The following is a 27,199-nucleotide window of genomic DNA, read 5'->3' as shown; positions in this document are numbered from 1 at the left end:
AATCACCAGCTTTAAAAAACACTAACAAATTCATTCAGCAAAGGAAAACACAGATTGGGATAACTCAGTAATGTGGAGGTCAAAGTTCCAGACCTGCTCCAGCCAGACTCGTGTGACCTACTGTCAGATTTTAGATGCAACTGTGCAACTAATTTCTGCAGAATAAAAAAAAGCCTGAGATCAAGCCAGCTACAAGGCTTATTTCCATGTCTAATGACATTCCAGTTCTGTAGCCACACATCCTCAGTTTTTACCTTTTTTCTTGTCATTATCCATTCCTTTTTGAATTAAAAAAAACACCACATATAACAGTTGTGTTACCAGTTGGGGAATTTCTGGTTTGTTGTTAGTTCTGGCTGTTGCAGAAAGTACTGAAAAACATCTACGAACTTACATTTTTTTCAGTGAATTTGCTTTAGTCATACTGGGGCACTTCTTGCATTTACTTTCCATGAGTGCTCAAACAATTAAGTTTTCCTGACATAAATGCCTGTGGAGAGGGAATGAATGTCAAGGTCTTAAGCCAAAGCATTTGTGGCAACCAAATTTATCATTCAATCCAGAAATGATGCGCACTCTTTCATTTAGTAAATGGAAAGAAACACATCATTGTGATTTATGATTGAATGCCTCTAAGTAACACAGCTTGAAAATGAAAAACTAGCAATGAGCTGTCTACAGCATATAAAGGGGAAGCCATGGCATGAAAAGTTGAAATGGAAAAACACATATGGAAATCTAAATTATCAAATAAGGTTAAAGAAAAATATGACTTTTTACTTTTTTTAATCTTGAGTTGGTAATACCTTTAAGTCTTTGTCATTAGTTTTGAACGTGAACTTCAATATAAAAGTTGTCAGCCATCCTTCTTTCCTTCATTTCCTTCTCCTGTCTTTGCTATTCTAGTTCTTGGTAAGAGAGGCAAGTCTTCATGGTTATCACAGATGTTAATCTACTACAGCTGTACCTTTTCAAGTTACATTTCTCTTCTATCTCAAACTTCATTCTCCCGTGGTCAATTCATACTGCACTGTTGAATAAAGTCTACCAGAACAGGGATTTTCACACTTTGTTTTATAAATATGCCTTTTTGCTTTTTGAGAAAAAACTTAAATATAAATAGTCAGCAACATGCAGTCAGCTGTATTCCACAGAGCTGGACAAGCTGCAAAACAACTTAATACAAGTGACAATAACTGCAAATATAGACACAAAAAAAAGTATCACATTCTATATTTCTGCAAAATGCATTATGAAAAATGAAAGATGCATGTTTTATTAAAATACAAACTGTATGTGGCCCATAGAATACTGGTTTTAATGTTCTTGTTACTGTTAAATTATTCTCTTCTCACGTGTAGCATTTAGTAACAATATTGTCAGTTAATGGCACTGCATTGGAGTTTTAGCTGGTTTGGTTTCTATAGAAAAACTCTGACCTAAGAAAGTTATAGGAACAGAGTATTTAATGTTCCCACCATCGCAACACTGAAGCATCTTTCCCAAGCAGCATCTCCTTAACATCACATTCTCATTTGCACTTAAAAGGTGAAGCTGGGTATGGGATTTAGTAACGTTTTCCCCCCTTTAGTTGTAGTTTCTCAGTTATGTAATAGAAGGCAAGTAGAAGACTGTACTGACACAGCACAGACTTATCATGTATATTTCAACAGATATTTACATTCATTACAGAGCACAAGTGTTGTTCTTCCAATAGATAGCGAAAACCTGTACTTAAAAAAAAAATCAGAGAAGAGAAAAATGAAGTATTGGACTGCAACACAAATATCCTTATTAACAATAATGTTGCTTCACCTACCTGGCCTTGCAGCCAACTTCAAAACTTACCCACATGTCCACTTTCTTTACATCTGAAACTTCTTCGAAAACAGGGTTTTGCTTTGTGCTTACACCTACTCCTATTTTGTCAGACCCAGAGCATTTTACTTTCCACATTTTATTTTCCACTTTATTAAGATCTGTACTCTTTAGCTACTAGTGAAGAGACATGCACTGATTTACTGGATAAGATATGAATACACTCTCTAAAGAGATTTATGTAAAACTCTGACCTACCTTTTCAGTGATCCTCTCTGAACAAAGGACCTGAGTACACTTCTCCATAAGAATTTCTATTTTAGAAGAGTACAGCTCAGTTTGACAGAGGCCAGCAATGGACTGCTCCATGCTTTTCTCCCCTCGCTGAGGAGTTCACGAACTAAAATTTTTTTTTTTTTTTTTTTTTTATTTTAGTACCTGCTTTTAAATACTATTTCTTCAACTAAAGTTAGAAGTCTCACAGGATTAAAATTCTTTGGGTCTAACCTGGAACACAATTGTTAATCTGAGACCAATGTGAACATCCAACATTACGTACTTCGGAAACTGAAAGATCGTATTTCTTTCTGTAACATACACAAATAATACATTTTAATAAAATAATTTACATTGCCCTGAGTTAAATACTAGAAATTTAAAGATACATCTTTTAATGGACCTACAAACAAGTGAACTGAACACACTGCCTGTTTTGTTTGGCAGGCTGCTAGCCACAGAGTACACATAGTGGCCCACCAGCTCACAAAAGCAGCCCAGGATCAGCCACACTATTCCATTTGCTCAGTTGGCATTAAAAGGCAAAATAGGAAGGTATGCAAGTGTGCTGTATAAAATTATCAGGTAGGAAAAAGTGTGGTAGGGCATAAATCCCTAGGAAAGTCAGTGCCACTAAGTCGATGTTCTAATGCACAAGAAATAACTTGCTGCTACTTTCACAGTCATAGTTATAATTTTATTCATTGTACTTAACAGAATGATGTAATAAAAGTACTTTTAAAATAGATGCACTGTTGAAGTAATTAAAGCATTTTCATGATCAAGAAGTTCGCAATCAGGAGAAGTCTCTTACATTTCATCCCTCTGTCCAGTAATGCTTGCTTGCATAGAAGTGAAATCAAAAGTCCATCATGAAAACATACTTTGAGAAACTTGGTTCTATTCTTCAAGCCTTGAGGTTTTTGTTTGTTTATTCACTCCCTAGCGTGAATTTTCACCACTTCAGTCTCAGCAGGTCACTGCAACTTAGCTATATCTTTCTCAGTTTTCTTCACCGTACCGTAGGAAAATATGGTCACAGAGAGAATTTCCCATCATAAACAAATCAGCTCTAGAAGGGAGGGAAAAGTGTCCTTTGGATCCTATCAGCTAGACATTCTGAAGTGCCCCGCACCTGGTTACATCCAAGAAACTGGACAACTGCTGGCACCTATGCAGCAGGAGCTGCCTGAATCATGGTTTGAGAATCTCTGTATCAGCTGTGGGACTCCACCACCCCCTTTCCCTTTCAGTAGAGTATTAGCATGTATTTTTTTTATCTTTATCATCTATGTGTACATTCTACATTTAGAAGAACTGATCCAACTATTCTTATGAGGCTGCACATACAGAACTGGCCTGACACTAGCCACATCCTGACATATATTACAAGTTTGAATCTACAGTCATAATACCATGTTAAAAGGGGAAAAACCCCTACTGCTAACCCAGATAAAAAAGGAACCTTTTTTCTTGAAGAAACTTTCAACTCTACTGCCATCCCTGTTTGAGCCACTACTTTAAAAACTCTTTGTACTGAACAGATTTGACTGATATTTTACAGTAATGCATTTTGTTAAGGAAGCATCCAATGGGAGCAAGTTACTATATGGACTCTAATATGGCTTGTCACATTTTTGCTAGTTTTCAATGTCCACACAACAAGAAATTGCCCATTAAATTTATAGACCAATTTTATGCTAACTGTACTCATTACAGTCTGTGAGGAAACTAGGTAATTGGGTTGTTATACTTCTATCTTTAGAAATAAATGAGAATTACTGCTTAGTTAGAATAATTTAAAATGTCTGACTGTGCCTGTTCTAAGCATCCATTAACAAATGCTGGCTTCTACTTGACTTCCCACTGCATTAAACAGGCCATTTCTGTACACAAGACAAAGCAGCTAATCAACTAGAGGTTGAAAATAAATATGCAGGGAGCAAGCGTACAAACTGCAGTGTTAAAATACATTTGTCTTATGCCAAGATTCATTTGTAAATTCGTCTCAAGTGTTACACTTACTAAGTCATGTTGATGTGTTTTCAAGATGGTTAGCTGCTAGAAAACAAATAATATTTACAGTACAGTTAAATGTAGTGAGTTATTCAGCAATACTCAAACACAGAATCTGAAAAGATAAGTGTCCAGAAGCATTTGTATGTGCAGTACTCGGTTCTGTAACATCTAACTCTTAGATCCTTTTACAGCTAAGGGACTCTGACTTCAATGCTCAAGATTTCTAAAATTATGCACAGACTCTATGTGACTGTTTAGAGACCTAGGAATGTTGGCAGGACAAAACCAAGCTGTCCAGTAGAAAATACCAGCAAGGACTGCAGAGACAGTAATTTTATATTTGTGAAGATACATTAACACTCTGCAGGGAGTTGCAGGGAAATACTTCCCTGTACTTATGAAGCCTTTGGGTTCACAAACCTGCATTCAACAACAAAGTCTACTCCAAACGTATCTCAGAGGCCAATAAATAATCATACTGTTATCTTTTAATTCTATATCTTTGAAATAGCTAACCAGAGTTATAGAAGCTATAAATTAAATTCTATCTTCTGAATAAGGGAATAATTAGCTCCCAGCTACCAAACAGTACCAGCCACCATGCTCTAAAATGTCCTGAATATAGATGCGAACACCCACTTCATTCAAAGTTCCACTTTCCATACAATAAAGATTCACTGAGCCAGGAGAAAAAACACCAAACTGTAAACTACTATTTGGAAAGCTTATATATAAGTAAAACAACAGATGTTTGTTTTGTGAAAGGTGGTAATTGAAGATCAGTCATCCATGCATCAAAAGAGTGCTCTAAGTCTGTTGACTGAACAGTGCTGCTCCTCCTGAGAATGCCTTCTAAGCTGACTCCTGTAGGCAAAATAATCTAAGGAATGCTTTGTTTGAGACCTGACTAACAAAACCTCTTGGCAGCAGCTACATCTCTGCTATTTTTTGCAATTCCAGAAATAACTGGAACTAAACTTTAGTTATCTATATAGTAACTAAAGTAAAGAAATTCACAGGCAAAAAAATCAGGCATGGACAGGATGCTATGCAAATACATGTTACGTGGATACTAGGCTATGAGTTTGGTTTATATTTTGAACCTGGCTACCTATGAAGTTCAGCATTATTTTGCCAACTAAATCTTGCTACAGTCATTGCCTCAGAACAGCAATATTACTCCTGTGAGATTGGGCATTCTGCAGTTGAGTCAGGAAAGATACTGACTGGGAATATAACCATCAAATCTAAAGTGGTTCTTTATGGGAATTACATTTTTAATTACAAAAGTGAAAGTAACTCTGATATTAAGAAATAACATCAGAAGTCATGTATCAAATGTCAGTAAGTTCTGCATCAAATTAAAGTAGTGAATAATTCTAGAACTTCAATAAACTAATAGATCTTCACAAAAAGAAAAATAGAATACATAGTAGAAAGAAGTGGGAGACTTAACAACATCCCTAAAGCAGCTTTTGGTAAGAATGGATGCACCTGCCACCGAGATGCTAAAGCAGTATATACTTTGTAGAGATGAGATGATGGAGGAGCTAAAAAAGGAGCATTGCATACATCCATCAGTGGCCCAGTTCAGGGAGAAAATAGAGTACAACAATTCCAGTGTCAACAAAAATTTGAAGTTACTGCTTACTAGACCTGTTACCCATTAGATTCCCTTAGTAAATTGTTAATTTTGCATAGTATTTCCACAGAATAAGTAATTTCTTAATATTGGGGTACTTCACCTTACAAGTAAAAAGTTTAAGATTAAAGCTTCCAACTATTTAAATGAATGCATATACTAAGTAAAATAGTCACTTTTTTTAGGTTGCTCATTTGGCTAAAAACATGATACTATATACAGAAGAAAGATATCCAACACATTTCTGTCCCTATAGTTTTGTCATCTATGAGACCAGAAACATTTGATCAGGAGTATGGAAATTTTCATGGTAAATACTTTTATTCACAAGATAGTTTTGTTTTCTTAGCGTACTCACACAAACTCTGTGTGCAATGTTAAAAGAATAGGTAAATGATCAGAAGTCACACAATGTGCAGACCCCAACTTCAAGTTGCACTTCTACTTGCACATAGCGTAAGGAATCCCTAGAGAATGCAGAAAAACAGATGTAGGAATTGGGATTCATTAGTGCAGCAAAAATGAAGCCTCATTTTACACATTATCATTAGAAAACTGCTATACTGTGATACATTCTGGCCTATCATGAACACTTTGAGGCCAAATAAGATTCCCCAGTATTCATCATCACTGCTCCAACATCAGGTTCCAAACAGAAACATTTTTTCTGAGAAGGACTTCGTCCCTTACTTTATGAATGTATCTTGTACCCCAAGAAACAGATCCAAATTGTGGGGGAAATCCACATGGCTTCCTCTTGGCAAAAAAGCCTGGACAACATCAGCTGCTAAGACAGAAATACAAGTGCAACGTGCGTGAACAGAATCTCCAAAACTGAGAGGGTGTTTGTTCAAAATCTGGTAAGGTTGAAAATGAAGACAACCATCAGACACATTAAACAGTAACCAGGTGGTTACCAAGAGACCTTGGGTAGGGAAAAAAAAGAGCCAACTTAAGATCAAGTACAAAAAGCACTAACATTCCTAACAGCGAGAAGAGAGAAGCAGTGAAAACCTGGTCTGACATTGAGAAGATGCCCTCCTGGCCTGTCAAGCTCTGTTGAGGTCTGAGGGAGCACCCTCCCCAGCAGCCAGGAGCAGCCTGCACACCTGCCAGTAGGCTGACACTACAGGGTGCAACAAGCAGTGACTACTCCTGGGGTTACTCCTGGGGTGTCTGCACATCGCCTTGTGGGCTGCTATCCCAACAGCTGGGTGGATGAGCAGAGCGCAGGGAACAGCACAGGTAAGCACGCAGCTACAGCATCCCCATTGCCAAAGATGGATGTAAACAGGGTAATGTACTCCTAGAAGGGTGGGCTCTTATAACCCAAACCTCCTGTTAAAGGGAGAGAGGTGAGCATGTAACTGCAAACTTGTGGGGGATTGCTGTAGAAGGGTGTTTAGATATCTGAAGGTGTTTACTAAGATTTTGTAAGGGTCTAGTGCAGCCATTTATCTGTTATATTGCTCCTATTAATCCTGCATGTATAATTCACAGACTAACAGTTAATTACAAGCTATTAATAAATCCACAAACCACTTTAATTCTAACCTGATTTAAGCCACAAGTTGTCTTCCCCTACAACAAGCACATGCACTCTCTTCGGTGTTTTCTACTCCACACTGATATGCAGTGTTCAGCTAAAACTTAACTGTCTCAGATTGTTCTTTTCCTTTTTGTAATTCTCTTTCATTTTCCTTCATCTGAGGGCACCTAAGATATTCAGGAAATCCACCAACTAGCTATACAGGTTGCATTTGCTTCAGTACTCAGACTGATTCCAACCAAACTAATACAAGAATTGTACTTCCCCAAAATAATGGCTCCAAAACCTGGACCAAAATAGATCACATCTTTGAAAAGTGGATATTAAATTCTTGGGTTAGACAAATGAAAATTTAACAGGTTTGACATTTATGCTAGCTTTCTTAATGTGGCTTCTTGAACAAGATGCTCTAATGAATTTAATCCACTAGATTAGATCTTTGCATCAGGAAATTCCAATTAAACACTGTATGAACGACTGGTGTGTTTCTCCTCCTGCAACTGACAAAGTTTAGTTTTACCTCACTTCTAGAAAACATTGAAAAAAGTGTCATTCATATTTATTTCTTTTTTAAGCAGAGTAAAAAAATACAGTTAAATTTAATTTTGTGTGGTTCACCTCTGTACTTCTGCTGATGAAATTTTTATAAATTTGAGGTAATCAAGAATCCTTTCCCATGTTTTAACTTCACAAACTCTCAGTCTTCTGAAAGCACAGGACCTACAAAATCTAATGCTTGGGTTACAAAATGTAGCGCCTCATTATCATCCCTATATACTAAGCAGACTTGCATAAAACTATACATTGACAGATCCTGTAATCAGACACTGAATAAGCATGCTTCATTGATCTGTGACTCAGACCCTCAGAACCTTTTTGATGCTCAAAAATACTAATGTTCATTAAGCATACATGTGTTGCTTCTAAGCTTTTTTTTAATTTATGGGCTCCTAACTTTTGATTAGTCAAAACTATTATCTCCCAGAATTCTTTTTTCCTTTCTTCTGTAATCAGGAGAAAAACATTCTGTATTATGCATAAAGATTTTAAAAACTAACTAAGCTAACAAGAGACATTATGTCACCTTAGCAACTACTTTTTAGAAGTTACTTACTCTGCAAAAGCTGATTTTTAAGATGCATTTATAGTTTAAAACAATTTCTAGACTAGCGACTGGCAACCACAATCTTCTTCATGACAATTTTAGAAAGCCATAAAGACTTAAATCTGAAAAAGAGAAGTAAAATATAACAGAGCCTTAGGTGACAAACACAGCTGTTCATAGTAAACTAACTGTTTTCAAAGCTATTCATTCAAGTGTCAACAAAGAAAGTGACTAGAGGAAAGAGCAACCTAGAATTCCAAGAAGAAATACTACAGGGGGAAAAAAAAAAGTAATTGCAGTTAATAACACACCTAAAAGGCAGTTATTCAAATGTAGTCAGCCGGGAAAATGAACACCTTACCTGTCAGTTGCATGCCCCCTAATTCCAGCCAACGCTCATCCAATGACATATTTGTTACTCCTCACTTTTACTACTCCCGTCCTTTTCCAAGTTAACAGAATATCTAAACCTTTTTTTTTTTTTTTTCCAAGTGCTAGGAAGAAAACTACTCTTCTATTTCTCCCTGTTCAGAAGGTACATTTCCCCATTACCAAACCACGTTCTTATCTACTTTACTGTTTACATATTCCATCCATGGAATACAGAATCAAAGAACTGGCAATCCTTCCTTTTCTTTGTAACTTAACTGAGTGCTTCAAATAAGCACAGTAGGAGCAATTCTCCAATTAACATTTACCCAGCACATTCCACCTCCTCAGTCTCTTAACACATCTGAGTCACAACCACCAGCTCAAGTGACTGGAAATTAACCTACTAAAGCAAAAATGCATAGTTACAGTCATTTGACACATAACTTCACAGAAACCTACATCTATCTGGGAAAGTGGAGAGCTTCCCCTCAAAATAAGTGAATTTTATTTAAGCCAGAGAAGATCTGTAGAGTGACGCAGTATCTTGTTTTAAGTCCATCGATGTACTATAAAAAAATGGAGGTTTTCAGAGAAACAAGCTCTTGTTTTAGATTTAGTCTTAAGATAAAGGGCTATAAAGGTTATCAGACCACTTACAGCCTCTCCCTCTTTTTCCAGGAGGGTTACTGTTCTTTTCTAAGGAAAATGAAAGATGAACTCATTCCTCTCAAATAATTATCGATTAGGCTTGTAAGCAAAAGCAGGACAGAATATTCCTACCCTCCTTATCATGAAGTTTTGTACCTTCTCTGCCCATGTCTTATTCAAAGTCAAAGCCTGGTAGATAAAATAAACCCCAAATTAGGCCCTTCAATTGATCTTCTAGCCAGCTGAACACTGCATGAATAGTTTCTTTTTAAACAGCAATTCTGTTATTTTGAAAATTGAATATTGGTTAAGCAGTAGGAGGTAACTTTAATATCTGTATTAGTCTCTGAATCATAATTCAATAATCCTTGACATAATATGAAGGCTTCTGCCTACCTTGCCTGTTTGGTCTGTGCCACACCGTTCTGTCAAACTCCACCTGCTGGATAATCTTAAACCAAGCCCAGAGAAGCTTTCGTTTCACCAGTACTGACACAACACCTAGATACAACAATAAAACTGATTGAACAGTACACTGATTATATATTCTTCATGCTTTTCCTTTCTATCATTCTCTATCAGTAATACAATCAAGTGAAACCTCTGGGTGGATTATTTTTTTCTAAACACCTCAGGTTAATGGGCCATATTTGTAACTAATATCAATTTCTGGTAATGCAGTTATACACAGGAAAAGTCATAGCTCCACGTCACAGCTAAGGAGAAAAAAAGTATACTTCATGCTTTTCAGCCTCTGACAGTAGAAAAGCAGAAAGTAACATGTAAATGTAATTTTTAACTAATATTTAGACAAAGTATCATCCTTTAATTTTTCAAATGCCATGAGATAAAAGAACAGGTAAAAAACAACCATGGAACTCCAAAAGAGTACCAACTCCAGAGAATGCCAATTCTAAGCTAATTAACTAATTGGAAATGTACAGGAGTGCTGGGTGACTTCTGCCTGCTACCCCTTTCAGTAAATTAAGTCAAATCATGATACATACATTCTGTTAGAGCTACAATGAAGCACCCAACTTTCTTTATGGATGAGCTCTACTATTCATGTTCAGAAACATTTCTAGCTCTGGGGGTAGAAGGAAAAGTAACTGAATGTGAGGGCTGTAGGTGAAGGGTAGCAACCTGAGATATTTTTATAATACTGAACTTCCTTATACACAAGTCAAACATTCAAATTCCAAACAACTGACAGTAACTTTTTACCCATAATTTCCAACCCACAAAAACCATAATAATTTAGATCTGTGTATTTGCTGATATTTGCTCTTACAGGATGTCTTATAAATACAGAATAGTACTTGGTGACAGGTGTATTATGATCAACCATCCTTTAGGAATAATTAAAAAATAATGCAGGGTGATATACACTCAAGACTTGCAAATCATACCTGGAGCAGTCTGTGATACTGAAATGCTGGAAGAGGTATTACAATTGAGAAGAGTAATTTAATCAGAAGTTGGGAGAGCATGTATTCACTTAGAATGCTGCTCAAGTATTTCTCTAGAAACAAAAAATGAACACCTTTTTACACAGCTGATGTTGTAGCATAGGCAAAAAACCCTGCTGCGTGCAGATAGTATTGTCATTTCAGAATGTCGTCACAAAATAAGCACAAGTGAAGACTATTTGCAATGAGAAGTTTTATAGAAGCTCCAAGACAACTATTATTTCTGATGAAGAACTACTTTTTTCCTCTTGAAAGAAGTCCATCTATTTTTGCCAGATCTCCAAGTGAAACTGTTGCAGAACCTCTCTGGGCTGGTCTTGCCTAATTAAAAAAAAGAGGACAAAAAAATATACAGGGCCCATTTTAGGTCAAAATATTTTGTAAAAAGCTTTTAAAGCATCAGTAATTTAAAGAGTGCCTTCAAACAGAAATAGTTCGGCTTCACATTACCTGTGATTCATGGAATTTCCAGCCAATCATGTAGTAGATCTGAAACGTGGCAGGTACTGAGCCATCGCTATTCCCATACATTTCTGTTAGGGCAGGAAGGAAGAGAAAAAAAGGTACAGAGAATGTCAGTTCTAAGAAACACTTAGTTCTCAGAACATTAAAACTAAGTGTGACATATTCATCATAATGACTCTTGGTGAAAGATTTGGGACAATAAAAATATCTCATGCTGGTGCATCAACACATAGTTCAAATCCTATCATGATAATTAAAGTTTAAAATATCTGTACGATAATCTGTATGATAAATTCCAAAATGATTTTTTGGTTGGTTGTTTTTTTGTTTTGTTTTTTTTTTAATTACACATAGGTCAGAAAAAAAGGACACAGAAAATATGTTCTTAAAGTCATTTCAGATGAACTCATTACCTCCCAAATACTTACCTCGGTATATTGCAGCAGCTGCCAACATTGTGTCCCTGTGTAGCAGAGGTTTTCTATTCCAAGAGCAATTACTCTCCCCCATACCTAAAAATATGTTTTAGCTTTAAGAAAAATAAGATATAGCATACGCCATGAGTTAAGTGTCATGCACTAATGACAGATTTTTACTAAACCAGAATAAGTACAGAATCATCTGAATCACACTGTAAGAGAGAACAACACACCACAAATAATTAGGTGAGTTTCTTACCTATAAGAATCAAAGCCTTTTAATGCCAAGGCTTTGCAATTTACAGTTTGTATTGCTAGGAATGATTTCAGATTATTACTTCTTCAGCCTGAGTCTTCAAACATTTAGGTTTTCTAGTATAATTTATTTTAAGCACGAGTACAAAGTGTTCACTCAGACACACCACTCATATATACTTTTTTTTTTAAAGATATGCATCAAAATTACTATCCCAATAGATTTTTAATAAATAAAATAACCACAGTTCTAAACTCTTTAACCACTGACTGCATCTGAATGTTTCTGCAGAGAATGCAAGTTTTATTTTCATTAAGGAATTACTCTAAACAATAGGAGCTGACCCAGAATACGAAGATGCCCTTAATTGCTCTGTAAGTAACAACTGAGTGCATATGAATGACTACTTTACAACCCATGACAAATGCAATCAGAATACTAACTCAATTGTTAAGCACCTCAATTGTTATTCACATTCTTCAGCAGACTCCAATTTGAGGGTCTATTTATTCTCATTCCAAAGTAGTTTCCTGAACATCCCGATAATTAGGGACACTCACAGGAAAAGTCAGTATGTGGGATATATGATTCTGTCTCCCTTTCAGGGCTTTTCAGCAGCTTACACTGAACAGGCTCACAAAGAATGGGAATACAAGGGAAGCAGAAAATTCATAGCAGACCACGAAGTAACAAATCTTTGACTTCTGCTTCCCAACACAAATCTGCTGACAGGCACGATCTCCTGACTCACTAGAGATCAGGAAAAAAGTAATGCTTCCACTGTTACAATAAGCTTTATTTATTATTTATTTATATGGTTTTTAGGAAGAAATTTTTTACAGTGAGGGTGGTGAAACACTAGCACAGGTTGCCCAGAGAGGTGGTAGATGCCCCATCCCTGGAAACATTCAAGGTCAGGCTGTACAGAGCTCTGAGCAACCTGATCTAGTTAAAGGTGTCCCTGCTCATTGCAGGGGGGCTGGACTAGATGATCTTTAAAGGTCCCTTCCAACCCAAACTATTCTATCATTCTGTGATTTGGAGTTAAGAAACACACAGTGAAACTCTTCTGTGTCTGTATTCCTGATAAAGAAAACGTTTATGTTTCCACAAAGTATATACTTGCCTTGCAAGTCTTGCATAACCTCAAACAATCCTGGGTAGTTGACTTGAATTTCATCAGTATCCTAAAAGAATTGAGCAGCTTAGTTTTAGAGCATATCAAGCTAAAACAGTAGCTTAATACTAGCCTTCAGAGCTGCTAATGGACTACTCATCTGCCACTTCCGTTCAAACTGCATATTTCTCAGAATATATTGTCTTAACATTTCTAAAAAGTTTTGTTTAGCAGCCCAAATGCAATCAAATTTTAATCGAAATGCCATTATTTTCTTCTTGGTTTTAGAAGAAACAGCAAGAGTGTCTAAAGCTTTTTCAAGCAGGTCTAACCTTCTCTGACATTTGTCCAAGACGACCATCCAAATTCTACTGGGCCCCAAGCCAAAGATACACTTCAGTTGGTTTCATTAATCACAGTGAAGCTGAGAACAGAGGCAGTCCAGGCTATTTCAGAACTTATTCAGCACGGTGCACGACACGCAGCAGGAAGCACTACATTACTAACACATTTAGAAACATTTTATTTTTTATATACCAGCAGCTCTGATGTGGTGGATTGTTCTGATAGTTTTATTTATAATTACCACAGTCAGGGTGTTAAAGCCAGCTCTCGACAGCAGATGTCCCAAATCAGAGACAGCAGTGAACGGTGATATGTGAGGAGAAAATCCCCCTTCTCTCTCCAGTTCTGCTAGCTGCAAAGAGCAGCGAAGCTCATACAGAGTGTCTCCCCCAAACATTGCACCAATGAATACTCCATCTGGCTTAAGAACTTGGTGAATCTACAACACAGAAAAAAAAAAAATCAGTTTTTTTTTTATTAAGCTTATTTAACTAACAAGTTCCTAGGACTTTTTTTTTTTTTTAAAATGAGTTTAAAAGCAAACGTTACAACAGTTGTAACAGATTTTTACTGTTGACTGTATTCCACAAGGCAAGCTGCACCAAAGCTTTTGGTAACACTGCAAGATAAACCTGTCTGAAAAGAGACTGTTTGTTCTTAAGAAAGAGTGAATCTCTAGAAAGTACCCTTACAGTCAGGAAACAAAATGCACTGTAGAAATATAGGGTAAAACTATTTTCATCAGGATACTCCTAAAACTATCCTCAATTAATTTACTTCTGAAAATAAGGTAGATTAAGATAGCTTCTGCTTACTTTACTTTCTCAGATGAGGGCAACAAAAAATACTTTTTAAATCATGACTCAAAAGCCTAGGTTGACAACCTAGCCCCCTTCCTACCAAGGCGGACAACAAATTCATGATTATCTTCTTTCCTTAAGAATTGGCAATGATCCCTGGTTTAGATACCCAGAAGAGCCATATTACATAACCAGGCTAACAAGACAGCAAAAGCTTCAAACAATTTGCCTCACGGATTTGAAACAAAAATCTTGTAAACTGTTTTTTAATTAAGTATTAATCAAGCTACCTTTTCTATGCTAATAAAGAAGTCTTTAATTGACATGTAAGAAGTTTAAGCAGCTGAAGGCAGTTTCCATTAGTTAAAGCCAGTGGTCCCAAAGTAGGAAATGAGCATTCACAATGAAAGTTGGCCAAGAACCCCAGTTCCCTCCCCTTTGTGGGACACTATAATGTGTCAGTTATTTTTACTGTGGGAGTCGAACTATTTGACACTCCACAGAACACAAATTCCAGAGAAAATGATATATTTCTTTCCAAGTTTTTTTTTTCAAGTTCTGAAGGCATTCTGATTTCTATTTTTATTATTTCCATAACAGCAGGGTACTCATTCATACCAACAGGTGACAGAATAACACTGTAATGACTGACCAATTTGAAATAAATTCAATGAAAATGAACAAAATGAAAAAACAGCAAACTGGTTAAAATATTCCTTGCTCTTGCTCTGAAGTTAGCTGATTTGAAAAAAGTTTTCACCTGCAGGAAGGAACTGAAATAATCCAAAATCAGATTTTTTCAGTAACAGTTTCAGTCTTCTGTCCTTAACAAGTATTTGTTCCATTTAAAAATCAAAAAGCCTTTATCTGATTAAAATTGTATTTAAAAATAAATAGCTGAGACATAAAAATAATACAAGTTCCATAAACCAGTTCTGGAGAAGTTAGATTTAGAAAACCCTTGTACTACAGATAGTAAGAGCTAACACACAATAAAATCAATAGCACTGCCTCAGTTTACATTAATTACCATCATCTCAGCTGTTGAGACTATAACATACTATACAAACATGTTGCTTCCCAGTTATTTATTCCAAATTGATCTGAGACAGTAAATTAGTAGAAATATCAACTGATGCTCCTAAAATTGCCAAAAATACTGCAAAAAATACTTTTGTGCAACATGAGCTATTTCTGTGTCTCTTATTTAAAGAAGACCTGGAAATACAGGGCACTCCGAATGCAAGTAATTACAAGTGTTGATTTTTTAGTATTAAAAAACGGTTTCTTACCTCTTTAAAAGCTCTAGGAAGGTCATTCACCCAATGTAAACTGAAATAACAGAAGTGTACATTTTATAATTGCATATTAAGTAAAATTTAGGGAAACAAATAATTGTTACATTATGTAAGTATGTTTCAGAAACCAAAGCAACAAATGAGTTTCTCAAGCTGCAAAAGTTTTGAAATGCCTGCCTAAGAGTGATACTGAATGAAAACTAAAGTTTATACAAATAGTTTGTGTGTGTGTGTTTGTTGTTTTTTTCTGAAGCTGAGAAGATGCAAGTCGTGGAAACCAGTTAGTCAAAACACAGGAAAGAGAGAAGCTACATGTGTCTTGAAGGAAAACAAACAAATCCATCAGAACAGCAGTTTTTCCTAATGTATACTCATACTAAACATCAAGTACATTTCATATAGCATGACTTACAGCTGTTTAATGGACTATTTATTTTTGTCTTTTTTTTTTCTCCTTACAGTTATTCTCAAATAACATTATTTAACATCTTTAGTCAAAAAATAATATGTAAATAAATGATTAATGCATACCTTAAGCTGCTAACAACAAGATCAAATGTATTTTCTTTGAAAGGAAGGAATTCCTCATCAGCTACAACACTGACTGTAGAGATTTCAGATTCTACAGCATTTTTCTAATGTTGGATCAGAAGAAAAACAACATCAGAAACTCACTTTTGCTTTCCTGCATTTGGGAATTGAAGTACATTAGCATTCAGAAAGCTACTTACTAAAGCATTCTCTGCAATATCAACTTGAATAAGTTTTTCAGCGGTTTCCTGAAATAAAATTTTAAAAGTCTATCAAATATTTACGTTGTTTTATAAGTTGACATTAGTCATTTTTTGGAACACTTAAACATATTTATATTAAGCTGAAAGCAATCTCCTTAACACTCAATAAAACTCTATGTAAAGCAGAAAGCTTTTTCCCCCCAACATAATATTAACAATTACTCCCAGGGAGAACAGCTGAGGTAGAAGTAGTAACAGAAAACACATTCTGCATTTTTAGGTATAAGTTTAGTCAGGTATAAGCCACGGATCAACAGCCAATGAAGTACCTCTATTTACAGCACAGTTCACGAAGGGTGAACTGTTCACCATTTAGAAGTGTCCATAACGATACTTCTCTTTAACAGCTAAGTGCGCCCAACAAAGAGTGACTGAAAAATAAACACCTCCCTACTCAAGACTAAAGGTTAACTGTCATACAGGCAGCTTCCCTTGCACTACTATCTGTCTAGTCTTCAGTGACTATAGAGTAAAAGCCTGCACAACACGCATCTTTGGACTGTAGCTACGGATATGAGCAGGAAGAAAGAAAAAGGAGTTACCTCATCAATATTCTGAGGATTGTTCTAAGTTACAATAGAGACCTATTTGAAAACACAGGGATAAATACGGACTTATTTTAAACACTTTGAAGGATGAAGAGCCAGTACCTTGGTTAAATGTTGAACTATGTAACCTCTTCCAGAGCCAACATCCAAAGCAAGAGGAAATGTTCTAGAGGGTAAGTTTAGCAACACAAAACGCAATCAAGACTCGAGCTATTTTAAGTTTTAGACTACATTAAGTTTTGTCTGCTCATTTCCAAACGACTTTTCGAACTAAACACATCGAGCACCCTTCTACGGTTACCGCTACGAGAAAGCCGCTCACAAGCCAGCGCTTCTTCCCGCGGGTCACCTCCCCCGGCCGCGTCCCTGCAGCTGCAGGGGCCTGTGCGGGACACGGAGCGCTGCCCCGCTCCCCCCGCGCCGGGGCTCACCTGGGGATGTCAAACACCCTGTCCGCTATCCTGCCGCCGACCTAGGGGGAAAGCCCGCCGGTCAGGGGCGCGGGGCAGCGCCCACGCCCCCGGCAGTTCTTCCCCTCGCCTCGCCGCCGCCGCCGCCTCCCCCACCTTGCCGAGGGAGCCGCCCCGGGCCGCCGGCCGCCGCCCCCACCTCCTCCCGCAGGTAGTCGCACTTGGCGGGCTCGGCCTGCAGCGCCGCCCAGTTCTTCTGTTTCCGCTTCAGCCGCCGGTCGAAGGGGCTCAGCGCACCCGAGCCCGACGAAGGGCCGGCGGGAGGAGACGCAGCGGCCGCAGCTCGACCTGACAGAGCCCAGAGCCGGCGACAGCCGCAGCCCGCCCGCAGGAGGGGGCGGCCGGGCCCCCCCAGGGCTCGCGCCCCAAGGGCCGCTGTCCCCATCGCCTCCGGCACACGCGCGGGAAAACCCACCCCCCAGAGCCGCCCGCCTTGTCCCCCTCCTCCTTCCCTTCCGCGCATGCGCGCTGCCGCCCCGCCACCAGCCTTGTGATTGGTTGGGAGCGGTTTGCCCTGCCGCGGCCGCCGTAGTGCCGCCGGAAGTGGCTGCGTCGGCGCGTGGTGGGTTGTGGGCTTCAGCGGGAGGGAGCGCAGCCGGGCGGGGAAGAGGCGGCGGCCGTCAGCGGTCAGTGGGCTTGGGGCGGCCGGGGCTCCTCACCGGGGCGCGTCCGCGGGGCCTCGTCCGCCGCTGGTCTCGGGGAGGGAGCGGGGTACGGCAGCCGGCTCGGCGGAGGGCAGCGGGCGCCTCGGGGGAGGCTGTGGTGCTGATGTGCTGCGGCTGGGCCTCAGTCTGCGCCAGAGCTGCTGGTGGCACCGGCCTGAGCTCGCCACAACGCTCCCGCTCTTGCTGACTTCGTTCCTAAGTGGTGCTTTGAAATGTGAAATACCCCTAGTCCGCTGGGAAGTACAAGTCTGAGGTCTGGTTTACAGTGAAACTGCTTGAGATTCTGTTCGGGATTAATAGGGAATTACCTAAGGCTGTGTCTGCAGCCAGAGTGGGGTTTTTTAGCTGTGTATCCGTTATCTGAGGAAGCTGAGATTTGTGGCCAAGAATGTGGTAGTTACAGGATTATTTGTGACTCATTTAAATGCTATGTGTGCTTTTTGGAAAGAGCTTTTTAGGTATAGATTAGAAATCTAATTTTGCTTCTTGGAATTTTTTTCACTATGTATCTAAATCTATGTTAATCGGGGGTTTTTTTAATCAGAAGCGCTTTTTTTTTTCATATCTTAGATGGCCAAGTCTTCAACAGCATCAAAAATGGCATCCCAAGAGGAAATACTGAGAGATGAGCGGTTTAGCTGCGTCACTAGGGATCCCCGATTTTGGGAGATGCCAGAAAAAGAACGTAAAGTCAAGATTGACAAACGATTCCGAGCTATGTTTCATGACAAGAAATTTAAGCTGAAATATACAGTGGATAAAAGAGGTCGCCCTGTTAGTTATACTTCTACAGAGAACCTCAGGAAATTTTATGCCCTCTCAGAATCTGACTCTGATCTTTCCGAAAATGATAGTAAAGAACATACTGAAAAGAAAAAAAAGAAAAAAAAAACTAAACCTAAAGGAGAAGCAGATTCTGGTAAACTACTTCCTGATGGTCTCCCTAGGGAGGAGAGCAAAATAAACAAACAAGGGGTGGACCAAACACGTGAAGCAGTGACAAAACTAGATGACCTTAAAAATGAAGGACAAAAAATTACATCTAAACTCAACTTGAAAGAGGACTCTAAGAAAACTGCAACAGAAATTGATCACTCTCAGGGAAACAAGGGTCTTTTACACCAAGGAGAAAACAAGGAAGGAGATGCATCAGAAGGAAGACCAATTTCAATTCAAAACAAGCAAAAGTCTTCACAAGCAAGTGGTAATAAATCGATTAAAGCTCCCAGGAGGGATGACTCCCTAGGAGGAAAAATAAAAGAATCAGGTTAGTTGTTAAAATAACAACTGGAATTTGGCTTTGTTTACTTGAATGTTGTTGGTTTTGTTTTATCCATGGAAAATCTTTCTTTCGTAAGATCAGTCATAAAATAGCTGCCTGACTCGGATTCAGTGTTGCTGAAGAATTGGAGCTGGTCAGCTCTTTACAGAGTCAGCGCTGATTCTTCAATGAGATTGTGAACGTCCATGTCCTTTTAATTGCTGGAGCTGAAATTGTTGTTTAGTTAGAAAAGTAAAACGTATAGTAGTGTATACGCTACTGCTTTTATCAAACTGAATAGCAAATAGAAGGTCTGATACCATGAACACTTCTGCATATTGATGCTTGTTGATTGAAAGCATAAGGGTGGCAGCAGCAAGCCATTAATATTAGAAAGCATTAGAGAGAACAGGTGACTTGAAGAAAAACTTTCTTTATATTGCTTGTACATGCATATAGCCTACATTATTGAAATCTTATTTCTACCTGTTGATTCTATGCATATAAATAGAATAACATATTTATATAACATATTTATATAATTTATATAAAACATTTTCTCAGAGTTTGAGATTGATAATACAATTGTGGGCCTAAAGAGCAATAGATTAGACAAGCTGAAGAGCCAATACTGATGATTTATGTTGTTTGCGCTTCCCTGATGTAGTTTGTTCCTGTATCATTATACATTTCAGGGGTTCTATAAATCTGTATGAAGAAAACCTGAGTTTTTTTGCCTCTTTGTAAAGGATCATATGTAAGTACAATATAAAAATAGGTACCTAATGTTTATTTTTCAGTGACTGTATGCACAGACACCTTTGATCAACGTGACATCAGTAAAAGCCAATTAGAGGAAGAAACTTCTGCAAGTGATGATTTTGAGTGTGCAGAATCGGAAGAAGAGGAGCCAGAAGATGATGGGGAAACAGGAGAGGAAGAGGAGCCAGAAGATGATGGGGAAACAGATGAAGAAGACAGTGATTCAGAAGATGATGAAGAAAGTGATAGTGGGCCTGATCTAGCTAGAGGCATAGGGAACATTGAAACGAGCTCAGACGATGATGAGGATTTCAATGAACTATTTCCAAAGGAGCCAGAGATAGAGCATTCATGGCGTGAGCTGGATAAAGATGCCCCTCGTGGAGATGAGGTAATGATACTTCAGCGTGTGAAAAGTTGCTACATGTCAAACTCAGAAGTGTACACTGTTATGAGTTCCTTATAGACCTTCATCTATGAAACAGTTTGTGAAAGTATTTTTCATAAAGGTATTTCAGCCTTTTAATTACAGAATGAACATGATGATGAAATTGGCTGAGAATGAGAGACTTGCAGTTTTCCCTGGTATCTCCCTTTACCTCTAAGCAGAGGCTTACCTATAGATGGATAAGCTATCTGTAAGTGAAAGAACAAAGAGAATCGAGTTTTTCAGAAATTCCAGAATTTATATACTACTGCTTTTGTTCACTACTGATTTTTTCAATTTTTTAAAATGTAATCTTTTAAATTGCACCTTAAGAAATTAAGAAATTGTTATAGACAGTGAAGTAGGACTTTAAAACTGAGCACGATTAGTGTGTAAGAAATCACAGTACTCCAGTGTTGTTACAATACCGTGATGCTAGTTGCTATTGTGACTAACCATATGATGATAACAAAATCTTCTGTGCTGATGTTGTAGCTACAGTCCTAAATCTGTGATTGGTGCAGTCCATTCCGTGGTGCCTCACTATTTATGTCCTTTTTTATCTGCTACGGTGATTGCTGCTTCTGACCTTTGCTAGTTTAAGTGATACGAAGTCTTGAGGAAAATGCTGCTTTTATTTTTCCAGCAGAGTTTGTTGCTGACTTTGATTTTTACCAAGGCTAGCTGCGAGAGAATTGTGTATTCCCCGTAGCAATCAGGAATTAAACTGATGAACTTTATGTCTTTTTTTCTTTTTTCCCCTCTGTGTTCAGGTTACAAGTAGATTGGCAGTTTGTAATATGGATTGGGATAGGCTGAAGGCTAAGGATTTGCTGGCTTTATTTAATTCTTTCACCCCCAAAGGAGGAACAGTATCTTCTGTTAAGGTAAGACCTGATTTGTAAAAGGAGTAGTGCTTTTACTGTAAGACCAAACAAAACACCAAAAAAAAACCAACCAGAAAAGAGACTGCACAATAAGAACAAAGAGAGACGTTTCTGTAGAACGAAAAGAGATAGTAACATGATAAATGAGAAACTGTTGCAATTTAACTTGTGTTAGAAATGAACACGTGCTGCTTTTCAGCAATGGGCATTGTATGTGGTGGAGTTAGATCCCGAAGGTGTTACCTTCTCATGTTTATGAGGTTGGCTCTAAGTGCTAGTAAGGAGAGACTACATTTCCTTGGCTAGTTTAATTTTCAATAGTCTTTATAGTAGATAGCCCAACCTTAAATCTGGCTATTTCTAAATGCTTTCCAACCCCCTTTTTCATTGCACAACACTGCTTGTTTTTCACCACTTTTAAGTTTATTAATAAACTGGTTAAATTCTGATCAGTTCAAGTTACATTTTTCCATTTTTAGTGTCTGCCTTCAGCTTTCTGAGAAACGTTACTCAAACACCCCTTTCTAAAAAGGACCACAGTGAAATGAACGCAGTCAGGGTTCCTGTTGTTCTCCATCGCTCAGAATATTCTCAGTACTAACAGGCAGTTTGTTTATTCTACTGTCTTTTCTGTAAATCAAAATTAAGAGGGTATTAAAGTTTATGGAATTGATCCCTTTACTGATTTTAGAGAAAAAGGATAAAGTCTAAAAGGCTTGGTGAGATATTTTTTTCTTAGTTGATGCAGTTAAAAATTTACTTTTGTGTTGTTGTATTTGTAGATTTATCCTTCGGAGTTTGGAAAAGAGAGATTGAAAGAGGAAGAACAAAAAGGACCTGTGGAACTGTTTGATCTTCCAGAGGATACCACAGAGAATGACGGGTATTAACTTCATCTTCAAATGAGAGATATAATATGTCTAATTCTCAGTAAAAATCCTTATCAGCTTCTGTTGCCCAGATTTCATATGTGGAAGTCTCCTGTGGGTGCCTTAATTTTGTAGCTTTTTCAAGGGATATTTTAAAACTGGGCCTGGTTCGTTGTCGATGCATTGAATAAATGCATTATATTGAAACTTGGGAAAATGTGTTGATAATTGAGTTTAAAATTTTTATTATGTAGCTCATTGGAATAATAAATGTAACAAATGTGTGGAGAGCTGAACATAGCATTTCTCCTTTACGAATTGCCGTTGATGCAGTAAACTCCTTTTGTTGCTTACTGTCAAAATTTTTACATGCGTAACCAATATGGACCTTAACTTAGGCCAAGAATTCCCAGATTGATATTTCTTGAATGCCACCAGCAGCAGCCCAGACTTACTAGGCTGAGCTCATCAGGCTGACCATTGTCCAGGCTTCTTCAGGCACGTCTTTTTTTTTTTTTCCTTTTGTTCTGCTCAAATGTCTGGTCCGTATGGAACTTGGGAGGTTTTGCTTTTTATTTTTCTAGACTTCCCAGATGTTTGGCAGCCTGATTGGGGCCACTCTTGTATAATATATCCTGCTGAACTGCCTTATTTTTGGAAAATCTAGATGCTTCTAAAATAAGTGCAGTTCCCTTTGAGGAGGGTCTCTAGTGCCTCAGGGAAGTGTGTGATGAACTCACAGTGTGTGCTGAAGTCAGCTTCACTGTGTGCATTGAGGTGCATCCTGAAGCACTGGATTTACTGCTCAGCAGGCTCTAGAAATTCTGGAATACAACAAACAGAAATCCAGATATCCCCGAGATACCTCAGTGATACCTGTGTACGTACCCTTTAAATTCACAGGTCAGGACCTCAGCCCTGCGATCTCTCTCCTGCATCCTTCCACCAATTCATCCACATCTCAATCTCTTTTCTGCTTTTCTTTTTCTCTTGCTGTCATCTTCTATGACACCACCACCACCTGTGCCACTCAAATTAGTATCCTGATTCCTTTCCTCACCCATACCGCTTTCTTACTCATCACTCCTACACTGCCTCTTTCTAGCGTAAGCATCTGCCATCCTGTCCTTACAGTCTCCCAGTTTCTCTTACATTCTTAACATGTACTCTTACTTAGGTGTGAACATCCTTTTCTCATTAGGAGCCAGGATAATTGCAAACAACTTGATAGGAACTATTAAATTCTATGTCCTGCTCTAACCTTACGATGCCTGTGGGAAGCAGAGTTCTGTATCCTGTGTGGGATACAGAAAGTGTATGCTAAATAAAACCGTGTGAATTAATCTTTTTACTTGAGTAAAACTGAATAGATACTGGTGGAACTTCATGCTGTTCAACATCTAATCTTATTATAAGATTAGGAGAGTGTTTGAATGGTGCGTAATGAGTTGAATTAAAATATTTTGCAAATGAAAAGTTGTTAAAGCCAGCTCACTTGATTGTGGTGTTTTCCACTTTTTTTTTGCAGGCTTTATAGGGAAAAACTGCGTGAATATCAATTTAAGCGACTGAAATACTTCTATGCAGTTGTAGAGTGTGATTCTCCTGAAACAGCCAATAAAATTTATGAGGAATGCGATGGACTGGAATTTGAAAGTAGCTGTTCTTTCATTGACCTGAGGTAACTCTCCAGTGGTGGTTTTATTGTATGTTGGGCCGGGGAGGGAGAATTATAGCCAATTAACTATATTGTCTTTATTGTGTAACCAAAATGAGATAGGTGAATAAATTAGACACCCAGTGAGTTGTTAGGTTTCCCTTTGATTCTTTTTTCCTTCTTTTTGAGCATTTTTACTGGACTATGAAAAGTTTGAGAGGATCTCTGCATAGAGAGATTATTCTCAGAGAAGTCATGTAAAATGTTCTGGTTGCATCTTCAACCTTTTGGTACAATTAAGTAAAGTGGTAGGATTTAGAAAATGAAACAACATAGTGCTGCTCATCCCATCTCCTCCCAGGGATCCAGAACTGGCTCTTTTTCAGGATTGCTTACCTCAGGGCAATAATATTGCTGCTGTTGTCGTGAAGCTGCAATAGATTACTATGCTAGCCCCTATGAATGAGCTGAAAGCTCTAATATTTCAGAAGTCATAATTGGGAAAGAAAGAATTTTAAATTATTGTTGTACTTTATTGTTAGTATTTCCTTTTGTTACAAAAAAGCCGCCTAGTCTGAGCAGAAGAGCTGTTACTAACTCATAATAAGTTTTGACAGAAGCTGGCTTTGTCTGCTGGGGCCTGTGTTACAGGCACTCTTGGAAGTCAGTGAAAGATAAGTTTTTTGCTTTGAATCATTTTCCAGAGCAGCTTAATTCATTTGCTTTGAACCCTTCTGCAGAAAATGATCTCTTGCCAAATGAACATGTAACTTTTCATGCTTTTAAACATAGAAAGATAATGTTTTACAACAGACACAGCTGTTTAAAATTCTCCGATGCTTTTCCTAATCTTCTACTTTATTATATTTTAATGTTGAATAGTATTCATCATATTACATTTGCAATGACTTAAAAAAAAAACAACCCTTTGTAATCTGTCTTACTCCATTGCTACACATGACTTCGTCTTTTAAACATTTTTTTCCCTACTGATGTTAATGTTAAAGATGTACCAGGATTTCCTAAAATATTTTGAGGTTTTTTATTTATCTGTTTCCAAATTCTATTTTATTCACTCTTTCTTCTGCATTTTTAATATTAAGCTTTCTGAAAAGATGATTCTTAAACAAACAAAGTGCCAAAAAACCACCCCTGACTTTGCCAATACCAGAATGAAAATTGTTTAATGTACTTCCCCAACGTGGTGGTGTTATACATTGAAGACCCGTGAATAGCTGTGCAGAAGCCAGACAGTTAATCTTACATGTGCAGAGTGCCTGTCCATTTCTTTTGTTTCCTTTTGAGGCTTACCAACTTTTTCTTTTAGCAAATTCTTTTGTGCTGATGTACCATACTCATGAAAAGCTTAGACTGTTTATACTGTGATTTCCCAGTGCATTTGAATAATAATATGTTTTATTTGCCTTTAAGATTTATTCCAGATAATGTTACATTTGATGATAAGCCAAAAGATGTCGCCTCAGAAGTGAACGTAGCTGTATATAAGCCAAAATACTTCACATCTGCTGCTATGGGAACATCAAAGGTATCTTTACAATGTTTTTGTAATGGTTTTCTGATTTGTTTAGTTTTATTGTCAGCTTATAAATTATATAAGTAGTGGGGAAAAGATTCCTGATTACCGTCACCATTTCAAAATAAAGACACCAAACATTAAAAGATGTAAGCATGTTATGGAGCCACAAATTGCAACCCCATAAATAAGCTGGAGTTTGGGATTTTAAAAGAGATTCGGCTTCTTTGTTAGAAATTAAATACTACATTTTGACCTCATTGTACCTCTGTTACAAGTTGCACATGGAATTACTTTGTTATTCACAGTTAAATCTTCTAATTTGCCTAAAATGGGTATTTGTGTGTAGCTTAACAAGAGTGGTTTTTGTGGTAATGCCGGGCTTAAACCGTTGCGTCCTTGCTTTGTAGCTATTCATTCCTACTCTGTCTTATGTGACAGCCAAAACTTCCGTCTGGCCCTGAAGTGAACTGAATTGGAGAAGTGATTAGTTGAGACATAAGTAATTTCTGCTGGATCATTTTTCAGTCAGATCTGTTTCACCTTCCGTTTGAGGGTGCAGTTGTGCAACCACTTTCATTGTCCCCATTGCAATTCATGAATGATTCCAGGAATGAGTTGCTCCTGGAAGAGGAAAAGAGAGGAGTTGGTGGCTGCTTCAACACCAGTATCTGCTGCCACAAAGGAAATCTGGCTTACAGAGGTTTCGTGTTGTGTGACCTGCTGTCACGGAACCCTTTGGTGAATGAGGAGACTTCTTCATTCTTTCACGATGTTAAAACTCCTTGAAACTCATTGTAGAACAAATTCAAAAAAGTTGTAATTAAATCTATTTTAGTAAATGGTTATTCTAGCTAATTGTTGAGGAGAACATTAGTAACAGGTTTACATTGCTTCTTAAATGGAAGGTATCAAATAATTTTCCATAAAAAGACAGACTTACAATGTTCAATTTCGGTGTTGCAGCTTCTACAAGTGGCATTCTTATTTTTAAGGTAGATATCACATGGGATGAGACAGATCACGAACGAGTAATGTCACTTAACAGAACTTTTAAAAAAGAGGAACTTCTTGACATGGATTTTCAGGCTTATTTGGCTTCGTCTAGTGAAGAAGAGGAAGAACAGCAGCAAGGTACTTACATTAATAAATGTTGTCCACAAAGTCATTAGCTAGAGTATTTTGAACACAAGTTATTTAAATACATAAATTCCATATATTTAGAAAATACTTTGAATGTTGTCTTTTACAGGGACAATATTATGCTCATTGTGTAAAAGCTGTGGTCAGGTTCTACTATGAAAATAACCTACCTTTCCTCCAGAGCTAAACATCTCCAGAAGTGGCATGTAGTTACTTTTTGTGTGTGACCTAAAGATGGAGGGAATTGGTGGTGAGCATGTCACTATTTTTTGTTCACTTTTTTCGATTAGGAAATAAATGGACTGATGACAGAACACTGACAGATTGACACACGCTAAAAATTTTTTTGGAAGATTTGTTAAGTCTTTTGAGTTAGGCATGTTAATATGGAAGCTGTAGAGTTCTTTAAATTTACTGGAACTTGATGCTCCTTTTTTCTTTATTTGTTTTTTTTGTTTGTTTGAGTTAAATACACTTTCCAGAGTTCTTCATATGTGATAAGAAAACACATGTACAAGTTTTTAAAATGGTATCTCTAAAGCCACAGTTGAGGTTCATTATGCAAACCCAATTCTGATTCTCCA

At 37.7% G+C, this 27,199-nt stretch overlaps 2 protein-coding genes across 5 annotated transcripts in view; one reads left to right on the top strand and one right to left on the bottom strand.

The window, feature by feature from the left end:
- Positions 1-2,769: 2,769 nt before the first annotated feature.
- On the bottom strand, positions 2,770-17,855 carry NDUFAF5 (NADH:ubiquinone oxidoreductase complex assembly factor 5). Of its 4 annotated transcripts, none has more exons than XR_011047973.1 (12): positions 17,550-17,855; positions 17,372-17,412; positions 17,043-17,106; positions 16,330-16,377; positions 16,130-16,233; positions 15,593-15,632; positions 13,742-13,939; positions 13,165-13,225; positions 11,792-11,875; positions 11,349-11,431; positions 8,419-11,219; positions 2,770-6,542 (listed from the first exon to the last, which is right to left on the bottom strand). XR_011047973.1 is itself a non-coding variant. In XM_068398317.1 (11 exons), the coding sequence occupies exons 1-11, from the start codon at positions 17,793-17,795 to the stop codon at positions 11,133-11,135; spliced, it is 1,056 nt and encodes a 351-aa protein (XP_068254418.1). In that variant the 5' UTR covers positions 17,796-17,855; the 3' UTR covers positions 2,770-11,132. The 4 variants fall into 4 exon arrangements, 2 of the variants coding, with proteins under 2 accessions (XP_068254418.1, XP_068254436.1); XR_011047972.1 differs by having other exon boundaries at positions 2,770-9,930; positions 10,973-11,219; XM_068398317.1 differs by having other exon boundaries at positions 2,770-11,219.
- A 129-nt stretch (positions 17,856-17,984) lies between these two features.
- Positions 17,985-27,199, top strand: part of ESF1 (ESF1 nucleolar pre-rRNA processing protein homolog) — a 32,058-nt gene continuing 22,843 nt past the window's right edge. Inside the window, exons 1-8 of the mRNA XM_068402264.1 lie at positions 17,985-18,036; positions 18,646-19,342; positions 20,137-20,489; positions 21,299-21,412; positions 22,195-22,295; positions 23,810-23,962; positions 25,370-25,484; positions 26,468-26,606. Of these exons, the coding sequence (XP_068258365.1) occupies positions 18,646-19,342; positions 20,137-20,489; positions 21,299-21,412; positions 22,195-22,295; positions 23,810-23,962; positions 25,370-25,484; positions 26,468-26,606 (1,672 nt within the window). The 5' untranslated portion in view covers positions 17,985-18,036. The remainder of the gene's footprint in view (positions 18,037-18,645; positions 19,343-20,136; positions 20,490-21,298; positions 21,413-22,194; positions 22,296-23,809; positions 23,963-25,369; positions 25,485-26,467; positions 26,607-27,199) is intronic.

Source organism: Nyctibius grandis, chromosome 1 (genome assembly GCF_013368605.1).
Source record: "Nyctibius grandis isolate bNycGra1 chromosome 1, bNycGra1.pri, whole genome shotgun sequence".
Taxonomy (NCBI): Eukaryota; Metazoa; Chordata; class Aves; order Nyctibiiformes; family Nyctibiidae; genus Nyctibius; species Nyctibius grandis.
The sequence above is the reverse complement of the archived record's forward strand: the minus strand, read 5'-3'. Positions and strand labels throughout refer to the sequence as shown.